The sequence below is a fragment of the Caretta caretta genome, chromosome 26, assembly GCF_965140235.1.
Source record: "Caretta caretta isolate rCarCar2 chromosome 26, rCarCar1.hap1, whole genome shotgun sequence".
Taxonomy (NCBI): Eukaryota; Metazoa; Chordata; order Testudines; family Cheloniidae; genus Caretta; species Caretta caretta.
In genome coordinates, this window is record NC_134231.1 from 3,776,640 (window position 1) to 3,788,869 (window position 12,230).

At 38.5% G+C, this 12,230-nt stretch overlaps 1 protein-coding gene across 6 annotated transcripts in view; it reads right to left on the minus strand.

The window, feature by feature from the left end:
* Positions 1-12,230, minus strand: part of UNC5D (unc-5 netrin receptor D) — a 324,448-nt gene that overhangs the window by 56,497 nt on the left and 255,721 nt on the right. For all 6 annotated transcript variants that reach the window (XM_075123365.1, XM_048829132.2, XM_048829131.2 and 3 more), the window contains one exon: positions 4,355-4,540. In XM_075123365.1, coding sequence (XP_074979466.1) covers positions 4,355-4,540 — 186 coding nt within the window. The remainder of the gene's footprint in view (positions 1-4,354; positions 4,541-12,230) is intronic.

A 12,230-nucleotide genomic window follows, 5' to 3' on the forward strand; every position in this document is an offset into this window, starting at 1 on the left:
TCAAAAGCACCTTAGTAACTTTCGGTTGGGCTTGAGCTCATAAGTCAGTGAATTGCTTTTGAAAATCCCCCCTTTCGCCTTTCCGTGCCATGGTTTCCCTATTTATAAAAACAGATAGCATTTTCCTACCCAAAGAGGAGAGTTGTGAGGCTTAATTAACATTTGTAAAGTGCTCAGAGATCATTAGATGAAAGTCGCTGTACTAGAAATGCACAATATACTTTTTGCAAAGGCTGTTGTACTAATTCTTTTGTTATTCACTTTAGCCCAAATTATAGGTTCCTTCAGGGTACTAATTCAGTGGCTAGTCTGGAAAACAATGTCCATAAAATATAGTCAGCTATAGATTAACTACAAAATTTTGGGCGCCTGACTCTTATGTGGTATAACTCCTTTGGCTTTAGTGAAGCAATGCTGACTCACATCAGCTGAGGATCCGGCCCTTGATATCCATGGGCATCTAATGATCATTTGTTGCAACATATCCATCTCATATATTGACAATAAAAAAACCTGCTCTTAGAAGATAATGTGTCTCCCTCTTCTGTTTGCAGTTAAACTTTGAAAAGCAATCCAGGCAATATAACAAAGAATAAAATCAGAACAGATGCTGGAAAATTATTCTGTTGGGCTTCACAAATGTTAAAGCAGAATATTTTCTGATCTAGTTCCTTATCTTGCAATGAGCTCCATATAGGTAGATATAGGTAAAAAAATCCCAAGCCCACATGGAACCTCAGTCAAGTGGATATATGCAGGTGCCTAGAATCGGCTGGTAAAAAGTCCATTGAAGGATTTGTGCTTCTTGCCAGATCAAGTTAAAACTTTAAAACAAGCCAGCCTCAGAGGCTAAGAGATGTCTGAAAACACTCAGAGTCTGAGATGCAAGGTTTTATCCTTGTTTTGATAATTCCTAGAGAAATGTGCATGAATTCATCACACTGGCATCCTCCTTCTGATCTCTTCACTACCACCCATCCAGCTTTCCTCTCGTTTTCCAATGCTCTCAGAAATCAGAATCACGTGGCAACGTCCCAAAGGAGATGGAACAATGCAACAGATCTAAAGGATACTTGAACACCATGTTTTCCTATGCTCCAGTCGGTGTCAAGGCACATGTAACAAAGGAGTCAAATGTAAATCAAATGAAAACATGTCTGAACACAACTCTTTTAGTGAGCCTATCGGAAGGTACGGATTCAGGCTTGAAGGAAACTAGGTTGACTAGACATGTGGGACCACAACTATCCAGAAAAGGTTGGCTCCAAATCTAATTCTGGGTGCTGAATGACTCAGAGAACACCCGGTGAAAGAGGAGGAGAATCAATCAATGTAAGGCCTAAATTTTCAAGAAGGACTTGTGATTTTTGGGTTCCCAACTTCAGACGTTTAAAAAGCATCCAATTTTCAGAAAGTGATGAGCCTACCCACCCTTTGAAAATTAGGCTCTTTTAATGTGTCTCAAGTTGGACTGGTAACATCACTAATCATTCTCAAAAAGTGTAGAATTTGGATCCCTCAGAAGCTCCATTCTCACATACTAGCAGATCCTTTCATTTCACGCTTGGGTCAACAGATCCGTGTCTAATCTGCTAGAAAAACTTGAATTGCAGACAAATGTCCTCCTGCAGTTCTAGCATCCACTGAATATTTTCATCAGCACCACTGATAAATAAGGCAATAGGCATTTTAGCTGCTTACTCATTGTGGGTAATGACTGCTCTAATGCATATTTCTAACCAAATGCTGCTGCCTTTGGTATGATTTCTCTTTAGATGAAAATAAGCATAATTTTAAGCCTTTCTTTGCGGCTCTCAGCATCTTAAAAAAGAGGGGGGAGGGAGTCATTCCAAAGACCTAGCTTTTGGTTTTTCTTTTTTAAATGATGTTGCCGTCAATATAACACAACAGCAGAGATTCTTACTATATTTTCTCCAGCTCAGATGGTATTAAAGAAACGGGGTGTCTTCAGATGTTTGTGTATAACTGATTGTTCAGAATGATTAGATTCAAATGTAAAAAGAATTCCCATGCACACCAACTCTTTCCTATCCAAAAGGTGGCAATTAAGCAAGTTGCACCATTTCTCAATTAAACATGATAGACAGATTAGATAAAAACTTCTAGGCTTCTCTAAGCATAATGTACTTAAATTCCTCCTACTGCTAACCTCCAGCGTGCTAATGTCAGAAGAACTAGTCTCTTCCTCTAAATGGATTAAGGATTACGAAAAAGAGATTATTCTAAACTAGAAAGGTTAAGATTTGGGGATATCACATGAAGCCGTCAACTGAAGAAATGAAATCATGAATAATATGGGATGGATTCTCCTCTGCCATATTTGGGTCAAAATGATTCTCTGGGCCAATATGCAACTACTTCAACATAAAACAGAGTTGCCCAAAGGCTGCTATAGTTTATGCCATATGGCCATTGTTCCCAAAGGAGTGTTCAACAGCTAAAAATTGCAGATTAGAGCTACTCTTTCCCCTCATCTCAGATACCTCTGACATGTCTCTTACATCTTGGTATGGGAACGGAGTACACTGGCTTTACTCCAGTTAAAGGTCACCTTTCCACACAGACTGATGCCAGGTTATGACTTCTTTGAGCTACCTGTATCATTCCACAAAGCCAGTTTGGGGAGATAGAATCTGGCTCTACATATTTAGGGTTTCCAGTTTTAAAATTTATGCCAATAAAACCCCACCAAACAATTTGCAAGAGATACACTGAGGAAGGGAAAAAAAACAAGCCAGACGTTTTCTGTTTTTTCCAGCGTTTGAAAGAGGATTCTATAGTCCCTAGAGGTCTCTCTGTCTAGATTTTTATATCATGCTCATCACCATGTTATCTGAGTATCTGAATCTCATTCCTAACTGTGTGGAATTCTGAAGAAACTAAAGCTGTAATTGGCATAAGAACAAAAACCACAAATCAGAAAATCATATATGTACCTAAGTTCTAAGAGCCAGATTCCAAAGCCACTCAAGTTAATGCAAAAGACTCCCATTGAGATCAATGGAGTTTGGATCCAAGCCTTAAAACCCGGATCCACCAAAGCATTTAAGCTTGTGGCTAAAATGTTTTAAACAGTGATTTATAGGTATGGCTGAGGGTTAGAATACATGTGAAATCTCAGACCGTTTTGGGGCTTTTTGTTTGTTTGCAAGTATTCATTTTAAAAATTCCCAAAACATCCAAAGAAGCTGCAACTGAACGAATGCATCCTAAAATAAAAGAAACTATCTGTGTGGGCATTTTTAATGTGCCTCCGTGAGGTGTCTGTGAACACTAAAACCAAACCAAAATCTCCCACACAAAACCCAAAACAAGATTTTTATAACAAATTGAGTTTCCAAATGAAATAAGAAGTTAATCTCAGATAATGTGGAAAAGATATAATTGCAAATTATATACCACTCCTCACAGGCAACTTGAACTTCCAGATAAATGAGTAAAGTTCCTCTGCATCAAAAGTTTTTATTTATGCTCTGTGGAGCATGTCTCTCTTGGAAAGTAGAATGAATGAGAGTGTGTGAGTGTGTGTGATCACGCACATGCATACACACACCAATTGCAACATTTCACTTTCCTAAAGAGAAAAAAAAAATTGGGCCACTTTCACACCAACCCACCCACAATAAGGCCAGCATCTAGTTTAGAATACTGGTACCGAATCAAGAAATACAAGATTTTATAATGATCGCCACTTCAGTTCAAAATCTCATTTTTTTTGGCCAAGGAAATATTCCTGGAAACTGACTGCTTTTTAGCATGGGGTTTTATTTATGTCTTGGAAAATCTACCAGTGAACTTCTAAAGTCCTTTAACAAAAAGAAGCAAATAAATATATTTTCACAACTGTGCGTCTTCGACTATTCTATATATCTTAAAATATAGAAATTTGCATGCAAACAATGTAACATAAAATGCTTGAAAATTAGTTGTTTAAATTAGGAATATAACAAATGAAAATTTAATCACTTTCAGTTGGGAAACAGAAACAGAAGAAGTAGGAACTGAGTAGGAATTTACTAAATGCTAATGATTTCTGCGTTTATTAGTTGTCTATGCAGTAGGAGAACCTAATAATATACTCAACTTCTAACACACATACAGAGGGATAAACTGAGGCAAGCTGAGATTAGCCACTTGTCTGAGTTCATACGGAAATTGGTGGCAGAGACAGGAAAAGACCCCAGAATTCCAGCCGCTGGGCCCAACCCTTGCCATGAGACCACACGCCTTGCTCTGTGCAAGCCAGCTCCTGTGGCAGTCTCATGCAGCCAGATGCTGCAATGCTCTTTCTCAAAGAAGCTGTGAGGGAAGAGGATGAAATCACAACACTAACCTTGCCGGACTGTTTTAAAATTAAATGTCTGGAAGCCTCCTGTCAGCGCAGATGAATCAATCACGTCCACGCCGTACTCGCTCTGGCTCCGTCTATAGAGTGTAATGCCGACTACCAGCACAGCTACAGCAATGACGGCAGCCCCCAGACCTGAGTACAAGGCAATGTCACTGGCGTTCTCGATATCTGAAAGGAGAGAGGTAGGCACCAGATTAGCGACACACACTCGCATCGTCTCCACTGCCCCCAAACTGCCCACACAAGGATTGATTGGTGCATTTGGGAAGGTAAAAATTAAGCTGGGCTCAGACTAGATCTTAAGACTCATTTTTCCCAGTGAGGAATATGCTGAGATTTTTGGATGCTGTGTAGTGAGGGCATAGGGTGCCCTCTTGCCCAGCAACGTTGCCCTGTATGGGCATTGGTTTAATTTCTCTCCCTCTGTTTCACGTTCATAAACCTTCATGATTATTTAACACATGGGGAAAGGTGTTAAAAAAAAAAAACCATAACAGGAGACAACTGGAACATCTGGTGTTTCCAGGAAATGGCTGGCAAGTCGTCTGACATTTCGTGTGACTGGGGGGGGTTCAGCATTCGCAGGTCCATGAGTGAAGAGAACCGAGTGCAAATCTCATCCGAGCTGAGTCCCCACCCAGCAGTGTATTCCACAGGCCGGGGGGAGTACAGTGGGGTTGACAAGTATCATTACCCATTCCAGCCTCGTGGAGATTAAGGGCTGAGTTACATTGTCTTAGTAAAGGGGAGACTCCAGAGCAACTATAGCTAGGATAGGCGCTGTTAGGGAACAAAACGCCTCTTATAGAATCAAAGAAGATATGGGTTGGAAGAGACCTCAGGAGGTCATCTAGTCCAATCCCCTGCTCAAAGCAGGACCAGCACCAACACCAGCTCTTGTCTCTCACTGGTCTCCAGGGACGTGTAGGGTTTGGGGTTGAGCCCTGATGCTCATCCAGGAGAGAGCACAGTTGATGGAATGATTGGTGAAGTAAAGATTTCACATTTCACTCTCTCCTGTGGGCTTTACTTTACTACCTCTCAAACACAGAGCAAAGCTAAGGAGTCAGCCTACAGGGTTTGATAGCGTCCTACTAAGCTGATGGAATCTGAGACATCATCTGGAATCCCTGCAAGTGCTCTCTGCCATTAAAAACAGATATGAAACCAAACAGTGCTTATGTATGGGCAGCTTATGACCAAGTTTTTTACATTTTAAAACTTTGGTAGCAGGTGAGAGTAGCCCAGATGAAACCTGCAATAACAGAGCTGTCTGGGTCCAACTATGCATGATCGGGTGGGAGTTGGGACCAAGAACCGTGAAATTAAATTACTTGGCAAGACACTTTGTGGGCCCTTAGATAATTCCCCTTATGCTGAACTCTGCTTTAGAGAAAGAAATGGTCATGTATTTACTCTGTGCAGCGTTTACTGTCTCACAATATGGTGGCTGCATTATCAAATGCATATTGGAAGAAAGCATATTATTTTAAACAAACAAATCATCGTGAAAATAAGTATGAATTGGAAATTCAGACCGAACTATTTCAATAACTGAGCAGTAAATAGAGAATCCATTGTGAAGCATTGTAACAGCATAGAGGAAGAATGCAGTATTGTATAGAAAGCCAGTAGATGGCCTTGCACCACTTAATTCTCAATCTGAGGGTTTATGTAGTGCATTATCTTGTGCCGAGCTCTGCACAGGTGGGAATTTCACCCTCAAACCCTATACTGTATGCAAGAAACAGATGGCCAGACAATTTTAAGAGAAATAGGACAGAAGGATGCTGATGATGTGTGTTGAGAAATTGTGAGCAGGGACCTAATTTGTAAAAGTTACTTTTTCTGGTTTACCACTTAGTTATTTAAACTAAATGTTGGACACGTAACTTGCCAGGAACGCACACTAGCTATTCAGCCAAATGCACCAGTGGAATACTGACAGCCCCCTAATTTCAAGGCAGCTGTACAATAGGAGCAACCAGCAGCAAAAAAAAAAAATGAAATTAAGATATACGCTGCTATAAGTAGGCTGAAGCAAGTGGGCTATTGGTTACCAAGCTGTCCTCTACAGAATGCAAGCCAAGTACTCAGAGATATAAAGCAAACTCTGCTCACAGAATCTCCATTTACCTTAAACCAGTTCTCCTTGGATTGCATTACTTACTAAAGAGACAGAGACTCTCAGGGCTTATATTTACAGTGGCCACTCCAGAAACAGTGGCAGAAAATCTCCAACATGTACATACTCGTGCACCTGAGCTTAAAGGGGATATACCCGTAAAGATTTCAAGCTTATGGTCCAGGAACATCTGTGAAGTGTTCAGATCTGTTGTATGAAGGCATTTCTCCTACTCTGGGTGGCTAATAGTTTCTGGGACTTTCAACATCCAGCTCCACAAGGGATATTGTAGATGCAAACTGATGTATTGAGGAAACTTAAACACTATAACACAAATAAAAAAAAATTCAAGGTCTTTGTAGAGTTTAATGTCCTGACATGATCATTCATTTATTGTATTTGTATCAGATGCCACCTTTGTTTTGAAAATTTGCTGGCTCATTACAAAAGCAATTTTCCCTCTCTTGGTATTGACACTTCTCATCAATTATTGGGAGTGGACCACATCCACCTTGACTGAATTGGCATTCAACATTGGTTTTCTACTTGTAAAGTAACTCCCTTCTCTTCATGTGCCAATATAGATTTATGCTTGTATCTGTAATTTTCACTCCATGCGTCTGAAGAAGTGGGTTTTTTTACCCATGAAAGCTTATGCCCAAATAAATCTGTTTGTCTTTAAGGTGCCACCGAACTCCCCGTTGTTTTTGTGGATACAGACTAACACGGCTACCCCTCTGATATTTCGCACCTTTGTTTGACTTTCATAACTTAATGCCCCTTGCACAAAACATAATTTTCTTTTGGGTCAGAGTGTCCACATGCAAAAGAAGGCCGATTGTGGTGGCAGGGGAGACGTAGGCTATGACATAATGTTGACGATATATGGAGTACACTCAGTTATTCATGAAAGTAACCTTCAACAGTCTTACTTGTAGATCATCATTTCTAGCTAATTAAATTGCCTCTGCAGCACAAGTTCTGGAGGGTAGGTTTTTTTGGTACCTAGTTTCTGTTGGGATAAGGCTTGGGGCAGTATCTTCTTGACTGAGGCTCTTCTGAAGGAGTTCTTCCAGGAAGGGAGTTGCATCAAAGCCCATTGCTGGTTGCTGTGAGGGGAACAGTGTCTCTCTTCTGAGTTGAAGTCAGAGTTCTAGCTTCTGGAGAGGGCCAGGACACATTGAAGGAACTTAAAGTGAGCGACTTCTGTGTACAGTTTGTTCTCTAGTTCTTTGCCGAAGCCCTTGGAGTTTAGTGTCTTTCTGCTTGGACTGATCTTTGATGCTGGACATGCCTCTCTCATTAAGCATTAAGATTGGATTTTTCAGTGCTGCTTCAAAATTGGGTATGGTAGTGGTGTAAGAATCTGAGCTGCCAACCAGAGCAACCTCAGGGTACAATCTGACCATGTTTAGCCTGTGCTGTCATTGGTTTGACAATGTGCCACAAAATGGGACTTTTTAAAAAAGAACATTTAGAAACAAGAGATGGTCAAATTATTCTTGTCTACACTTTTCTTGATTTTGTATGTGTGTGGAGGGTGGGGTGGGGGCTGTTAAAATCAGAACTAGATTTCTTTCGCAAAAAAATTCTGTTTAGTTGAAAAGCCATTTTATTTGTAAAAATACAAATCATATTTATTTTTACAATTTTAATATTTTTTTTGGGGGGGGAAATATTGCTTTTCCAAGTAGCTCATTAGAAATAAAGCTCACATGTTACTGCATAAGTCATAAGCACTGGTTGAAGGTTTTGACCAACAGTAGAAAGAGAAAGAGACAGAGCATGTATGTTTTCATATTTAGATGATGGAAAAGGGGAAAAAGGGATATTTCAGGAGCTCCTGGGTTCTAAAAAAAGAAGAAAGAAAAATATTTCTGGAAACACAGCTCCAGATTGTTAGCAATCTTTGGTCAGCTTCTTCCCTGGGTAATATTTTACTGATGCAGATGAAGGAGAATATCTCTATGACTAAGAATAGATCAGCTATAGAGATGCTTAAGAACAGATGTGGAAAGGAATAGGAAATGATCAAAACAAGGATGACTTTAGTCATCCTTAAGGTCATGATGTTTCTTAACAGATTTTGTAGTTTACAAAGAAAATAATCATTAATCTTAGTCAGAGATCCCAGTTAGTCCATCTTGTGGCACAGGTTGTCACACAGTTTAAAAACAAAACAAAATCACCAAATTGACCCCTGACTTTTTTTTTCTTGAAACTTTATTTTTTTTAAATTTTGGGTGAAATCAAACCCAAACCCACATAAGGTTTAAAAATACCTGGAAATAATTTTATAATGAACATATGGTATCTTTAAAACATTTGATTCTTTTATTTCTACTAAATTTTTCTTTCTACACAAACAGAAATTGTTGCTCTTGCTGTGTTAGGAAATGGGTTGGCTTTCTTTCCTCGCGTGATTGGAGAAGTTAGCATTTGTTGGCAGTTGTCATACAGAACAGGAAATGGAGGGAAGCTTTAACCTGCTATTCAGTGGTCAATGTTTGCAAACCACCACTGTAATTATGGCATATGGTCTTAGGCAAGTGCCCAGTTTTGACCCATGATTTGCCCAAACTTTTGCCATAACTACAATGAAAATGTTTCAAATTCTGCTCACACCATTTCTTGGAAAGTTTGTCATGCTATAAAATTTACAATGGAGTTTTGAGTCCATTTTATTATGAATTATGTTGGTGCCGAAAGGCTCAGTCATTATCAGCACCCTCTCCCCCTCCCCAGTATGGTAGGTGACATACATAAAGAGAGTAAGAGACATTTCCTGCCCTAAAAATCTGACAATCCAAATAGACAAGACCAACAAAGGAGGTATCATTATCCCATTTTTACAGATGGGGAACTGAGGCACAGAGAAATCATGCGACTTGCCCAATGTCACACAGTGGTAGAACCTGGAATTGAACCCAGATCTCCTGAGTCCCTGCCATTAACCACAAAAGTAACCTTCTTTCCTCAGTTTCAATCTCTAACACCAGGGTACAAGAAAGGAAGTCTACAAATCAACCACGTTTCAATTTCTTCTCACTTATGTGTCCCCAAGCAATCTTTGTTGTTAGATAATTAACTCTGATACTCTATTCCTGACAACTTTTGTGGATAAATGGTACGTTGGGTAAGCCAGGAGATGTGTTGTTTATTATGAAACATCCTGGAATGGTATATATCCCAGAGGGTAGAAGTAATCAGTTAACAAGTGTTTGAGCTCCCCAACTCCACATTCCCGTCCTTTTGGGAGCTACATTGACCTATCCAGTAGTTGTCTTAAACATATAAACTTTGTAAAAAGTATCCCTTTTATACAGAAAAAAGTGGAAAATCTTAATTTGTTCCCTCCTCCTTTACAAATAGGTTAAATTCTGATCTAAACATGCATACCCCCACTAATAATAAAAATCCGCAGCTGCCAGAGGCGTACAGGTGGCAATAGACGTATAGTGCAGGAATTCAGAAGTTATTCTTCACTGTCAAAACAGGATATGTAAAACTGAGAATATTTTAAAAAGCTGTCACATTTTAAACACTGTTGGGGTAAAAATCATTAAGAAAATCTCTCAGCTATGTTACTAATAGTAATTCATAATTCTTAATTCTTACATTATTCAAACAAATTTACTTAGATAATTTACATTCTCATTTTCCACTCATCTTAGACAATAAAATAGATCAGTCAGTTTCATTTTTGATTTCAGCACAAGTCTGCCATGTTTGGATTACAAGTGCTGAGGAGAATATTCAAATACTAATTAAAAAGGTTTGGGGGGAGAAAAAACCAACAGCATTAGAAAAACAAAAACAATTTACATTAATGAAAAATATATATTTTTAAAAACACAACTGGGACCTAAATTTGATGGTTCTCTTCTAGGTATAAGGTTTATTTCTAGGATTCCTTATCTTTAATAAGATATTCAGTGTTCTGGTTTGTTTGTTTGTTTGTTTGGTGGTTTTATTTAAGAGATGACCTGAAAGTGATACTCAGGTATTCACACAATTATTTCTTAGTCAGGGATGAAAAGACATAACAGCAAAAAGTGAGCTGTAGCTCACAAAAGCTCATGCTCAAATAAATTGGTTAGTCTCTAAGGTGCCACAAGTACTCCTTTTCTTTTTGCGAATACAGACTAACACGGCTGTTACTCTGAAACCTACAAACAGTTGAGATTCAGGGGGGGAAGAAAAGAATTCACGAAGTATGACAATTTAAAGAAGCAAAATGGTACTAATTTTGTTCCAAGGGAAAATGCTGCTTATAAAAAGATGTGTTTATTCGTTCATTTCTATTCACAGCACTATTATTTGTTTCCAAATAACAAATGAAAATGGAAAAAAAAAACACTTTAATCTCTTTTTCCATTCTCACCTCTTATGCAGAATTTCTTTCCTTTGGGAGAATGGAGATTCAAGAAAAAGGAACTGTGGATTTTTTTTTTTTGCTTTGGTACTTTGTGTTTTTTTCCAGATGCGATTCAACTGAAAAGAACACTTGAAGTCAACCAATTATTATTTAATGAACTGCATCCTCCTGACCCAGAGGAGTCAGTGACTTTCTTAAAGCAATAAGTTTCTGTGATTTTGTTCCAGGGTACGTGTTTGTGGTAATCATAACTAATATTTCACTCCATCTCCTGACACTGTTACACAACATTTATTGAAAGCATATTTGATGGTAATGAAGTTTCTATTAACTATGATTAAGTTTCATAAAGCACCTGAAGATAATTTAAGATGTGCACGAGCAGAAAATGAAACATTTGGTTTAGTACATTAGGAAATGTAATTGATTAAATTATCTCATTTACAATAAAGTGCTTTCCACGAGCCATAGAGGGCACACATTTCCTCCAGTTTGCCATTACAGTTTGTTAGGAGATATCAAAGATTTCTCTAGCTTTTATTCTCCGTCTCCCTTCACTTTGCTCTCTTTTTGTACCCTCCAGCCTCTGGAAATCTCTCTCCATACAATCATTCTTTGAGCACGTGAAAGTCTTAACAGATATGAAACCAGTCAAAGCCAGAGAACCATGCATAAGGCTATTTCGCAGAACAGGTTGTTTCTTAATTATCTTCATAATTGATTGATTTCACATCAGTGATGATTCATGTAGTCTTAAACTAAGCCCCTGTTTTCAATGAACAGCAACAAGCTGTATTTATATAATGTACTTCTAGCCTCACAGATTAAGGAAACACTATTTAATTCCCCTAGGAGCCTCATGCACTAAAATGGACTCCATTAAGGTTTTATTTTTAATAAATCAGAAATTAAAGCTGTTTGACGGATTCACTTTTAGGATCCAATAATTAAGTAGGAGGTGCATAGATGAAAATGCGACAGTTGCTCAAGATAAGTTACAAAATAAAAGAGTAGTTCAGGGCAGAACGGGGATGGTCCCATTAAGACAAATTTAGAAGGGCATGATAATGCAAGCCAACCATGGAATGTTTTACAGTTTGCTTTTGATTTTGAATATCCATAGAAATATTTCATAATTGGAAAAAGCACAGGGGAAATGCTCTTATTCAAGGACTCTGCACAACGCAAGCAATAAAATGTAATAACAATCGTTTATATGTAGGACACCCACAGAACTCCAATGTGTTACAAGATGAGAAACTGAAGGCCAAGTTCCTTCAGCCTGCCAAGAGGTGCAGCTATCTAGGAGGATAATTATTCTTCTTTATTATTTACTTTTATTGCATCACATTTTT